The sequence below is a fragment of the Penaeus monodon genome, chromosome 1, assembly GCF_015228065.2.
Source record: "Penaeus monodon isolate SGIC_2016 chromosome 1, NSTDA_Pmon_1, whole genome shotgun sequence".
Classification (NCBI taxonomy): domain Eukaryota; kingdom Metazoa; phylum Arthropoda; class Malacostraca; order Decapoda; family Penaeidae; genus Penaeus; species Penaeus monodon.
Window position 1 is genome coordinate 1500468 of NC_051386.1, and position 4347 is coordinate 1504814.

General features: G+C 43.8%; 1 protein-coding gene across 1 annotated transcript in view; it reads right to left on the reverse strand.

The window, feature by feature from the left end:
- LOC119574395 overlaps nucleotides 1-2596 on the reverse strand; it is a 17894-nt gene extending 15298 nt beyond the window's left edge. The window contains 1 exon segment of the mRNA XM_037921649.1: nucleotides 2498-2596. Coding sequence (XP_037777577.1) covers nucleotides 2498-2596 — 99 coding nt within the window.
- Nucleotides 2597-4347: the final 1751 nt, after the last annotated feature.

The window sequence follows — 4347 nt, forward strand, 5'->3', positions numbered from 1 at the left end:
GTGCTCGCGAGCGCGCGCGGGTGCATGCCTGTTAAGCTGATCCCTTGCTTTATTTGTCCTCGTTAATGTCGGCGCTACAAAGGCCAAGCTAATAATCAAGATCCGAAATACACAAAAGCATAAATTCTGGGCAAGGGAAGGACGGAAGAAAAGCAGGCGGTCCCTCGCACAAAGCCGGCGGGTCCCTTTGCCGAGACCGAGGATGGGGGGCCTGCTGCACTGCTGCTTTCGGCAGGATTCCTTTGCTTCCGGAATCACAATTTCCCCTCTCTCCGCCCCCCCCCTCTGTATTGCTCCCAAAACAGAAAGAGAAATAAGGAGTTGCGCCGCAGAAAACTAAACCCCTCAAAATAGCCATTAATCAGCCCTAGGTGTCCGTGGCTACGCGAACTTTGTCAATATATTTCCCTCGGGTTAAAAGGCGATTTCACGTACCCTGGCGTGCGGGCCCCCTCGCTCGCATGCTGCTTGCTTGCACGCACGCTATCCCGCGGCTCGTCCCGTGTGCTGGTCGCAGGTTCGTCTGTAGCGAATTGCAGCGAAAAGGGAGTAAATACTGGGAAGCCATAAATGCACTGGGCGATGGAACGGCGCTGATTCACGACACGTCATCGAGACTTGTCATAACAAGCTTGAAACATGACGGCCCTTTCAGATAATAAACTGATAAAAATGTAAAACAATGAGAAAACACACAGACTGACTTAGATTCTGTTACAATATGTTTGAACTTCTGCAATTATGAAAAAAATTACATGGCTTTGAAGAAACACTGTTCTGTATCTTTTAAAATGATTCGCAATGCATTTCTTTTCATACAGACTAAATATTCCTTAACTGGATATTACACATACCAGGCAAAGCAAAGAGAGGGAACATGTCTTTCAACAGAATCCACTTCTGCGCTACAAAGACTGCCCTACGATCTGTACATTATCAGGGTGTTCCACGAGTCAAATTGTTAAGAATAAGAGGAAGAAGAAAAAAAAAACGGTATAACAAAGTATTCGCTTTATGAATAATGCGGTTTCATTTGCAGCTAAGAGTGTGAAGACGCGTCCAGCAAGATCCTCTGCGTCACATACTAATATTACCACAGCTGCAGAACCTACGTACGATGACGGACAATCACACATACTGCACACCAAACACCGCCATCTATTCTTGCAAATTATGTCTACATGCACTGTACAAGTACGTATGAGCATGCGTGTGTCAGTGCAAAGACACACCCATGTCATTCAGTTATTACACACATATTTACTGTCATACACATCAGTACAGGGAAGCAAATTTCCTCTTTGTTCCATGCTTCACTGAAGACACAGGCCGAGAAGGAAGTTACCGCTAAGACGATAAAATGAGAAAAACCATATGGAAGACAGTTCCGAGTGATTTAACTTAAAACTCTCGAGGAATTTATACTACTGCAGTTGCGAGTATTATGATAATATTTGGGAACGGAAATTGGGGGTAATGGACAAGGGCGACTTTGTAGGAAAATTCTGATGATGGGTTTTTTGTCCCGCCCCCATCCAGCGAGACCCCGCTAATGTCTTACTCTTCAATTATTTTTATTTTCGTATTCAATTCTTTAATAAGTGATTGAACATACTTGGTTCCTTTCTGTCTTCTCCCAGGTCACAGAAACCTGGTGAACTGAGGAACTCTGTACAAGAAAGTATAACAAAGAGAGAGAGAGCGTGTGGATAACATGAGAGCGAAACCCCAGAGTGATAGATTACAGCGCGACTGAAGCAGGTAACCACACGCCTGTCCGGCGCTTTACGGCTGTCATTTGGCTCCTCGGCGCTGGCGCCTTTGTCTCTGTGACGAAAGCAGCACGCCTACACTCATAAACCTTAAATAAACGTGTGTATATACTAAAACGCGCACGACCCCCCACCCACACACATACACCTGTGTGTGTGTGTGTGTGTGTGTGTGTGTGTGTGTGTGTGTGTGTGTGTGTGTGTGTGTGTGTGTGTGTGTGTGTGTGTGTGTGTGTGTGTGTGTGTGTGTGTGTGTGTGTGTGTGTGTGTGTGTGTGTGTGTGTGTGTGTGTGTGGATGTTGTGTGTGTGTGTGTGTGTGTGTGTGTGTGTGTGTGTGTGTGTGTGTGTGTGTGTGTGTGTGTGTGTGTGTGTGTGTGCGTGCATTTGCGTGTGTAAACAAGTAAAGACCAAATGCAGAGAAATGTACAGTTGAACAGACGCAGAAATACAAACGCAGAAATTTTCACACAGACGATGTTGAGTCATTCTCAGCTAAGGAAAACCGCACGGCTAGTGAAGATTTAGTGTACCTTAAAGAGTGAAAGTTCATTTAAATCTACGTGTTTATTTAGTGTTCTTTGAATACCTTCCCACTACATATATATGTGTAGGCGTGTATGACTATGCACACATTTAAACATTCTGCACTATTCGCCTGTCATTTTAAAGGGGCTAAGAAAATAATACGAAACGCAATGTGAGGTGAATTTAAAGAACCAAATACCTCATTCACCAGGGTGTGGCTAAGGACATAATGTAAAATGCCTTCAAGGACTAAATCAGACTCTTTAGCGTGTTCAGTGCCGTATGAACTAACCCACATGTTCAGCGACGGGATTCAATCATGTGGAAAGGTCAGCTCCAATCCCTCGATTACGGCCATTACATACAGCAAAGCGTATCTAATCTCTAATCTCAAATCGGAGTTTCTAGTGATAGCAGACATACCACATTTTTCTGTATAACCTAAAGTGGATAGGTTCACGTTGCTTATCCTTAAAAAATGGTAGTCATAGACAGTGACATGTAACTAATTCGTAATACACTGCGGGTTCCTCTCATTACTAAAAAAAAAAAAAAAAAAAAAAAAAAAAACTGCCATTCCTTCCTTCCCTTCGCTTTCATCTCGTGTTGTCGATCATCAGGAGGAAACGTTGCCATGGGATTTCCCTTCTCCCTGGCGAAGGTGTCATACATGAAACTTTTTCTCCCAGTCTCCACCTTTCCACAGCCAACGTGTGGCTCCCTCCCCCTCTCCTCTCTCTCAGCTCGAACAAGCCTGTTGCTCGTTCCTTCACTCTTTCCCAACGCCAACAATACGGGTAAACTCGGCCCTTACCTTCCTCTGCAGCCGACTGCTCTGTCATTACTCCCGTTTCGCGCACCATCACTAACTTCCCGCCATGTTTGTTTACTTTCACGACCTTTTATAGCAGACAACAGTAGCAGCAGCAGAGCAGCAGCAGCAGCAGCTACTCCACTACGAACATTCCGCAACGTGGCCAGAAGAACAGTGACGTCACTCGCTCTTTCTCGCCGCCGCGCGCCTCGCCCCGCCGTCCACGGATGCGCTCTCGGCTTTAGTGTGTGATTTACGTAATGCTCGGGTCCTTCCATGCTCTCATATTATGACGGGATCCTCTACGCTTCTTTTTCCTCAGGGGAGGGGCGGCAGGGACGATCTGTGAGGGAATTTTGACATGGAGAGGTAGTTGGGACGCTTTTTCCCGCGAGAGTGTGCGAGGTGCCTTTATTGATCCGTCATACGGCTTTACACAAAGTCGAGGGAGTTAGGAGTGCTGCTACTACGTAACCCTTAACGTGGCCCTGTCGTAAAAAATGTGTCCCTCTTGCCGCTCACGAAATCTGTATACATGCAATTCACACACACGCACACACACACACACACTTTGTTCATTGTCATTGTGGGGGTAAGTTATGAACTGCCGTTACTGAATTCTTGCTTTGGAAGTGTCTGGATGACAAGGCTCTTATTTCTACTTTATCTTTGTGTTGTTTGATTGTTTATGACAAACTATGCAAAGTTTAATTTATTGTGAGAGTACACTATCATGTTTCATTATCAGGGTACATGATAATAGATGAATAAATATTCCAGGTAAAAATAAAATGTTTGTTCACGATATCAGCAATCATATCAGAGCATATACATGACGTTTTACAAAAATATGCAAAATATTGTTTTAAATGCTTTGTCTCAAAAAGTTTTTTTTTTCCATAGGGAAGTGAAATTCCTACACTAATCCTAAAGTTGGTCACAGCTGTCGTAGATGAAATAAAAAAACTTGCCAGGTACAGAAAAAAGTTTATCACATATCGTTCCTTCGAAAATTTGGTCCTTAATTAAATTCCAAAATTTATATCATATCTCACCAATGCCAGCGGTATAGACTAACCTTTTAATTAACGAACTTACAAATCGAAAGCAAAGCCCAAACCTTCATAAAAAAGAAAAATAAAAATAAAATAAAACATCGCTTTGAGACCTGCGGTTATGGTCTGCCTGAGATACGATATCCAGAAAGCTAGATTTTAAACCGTGGTTGGCTTGTG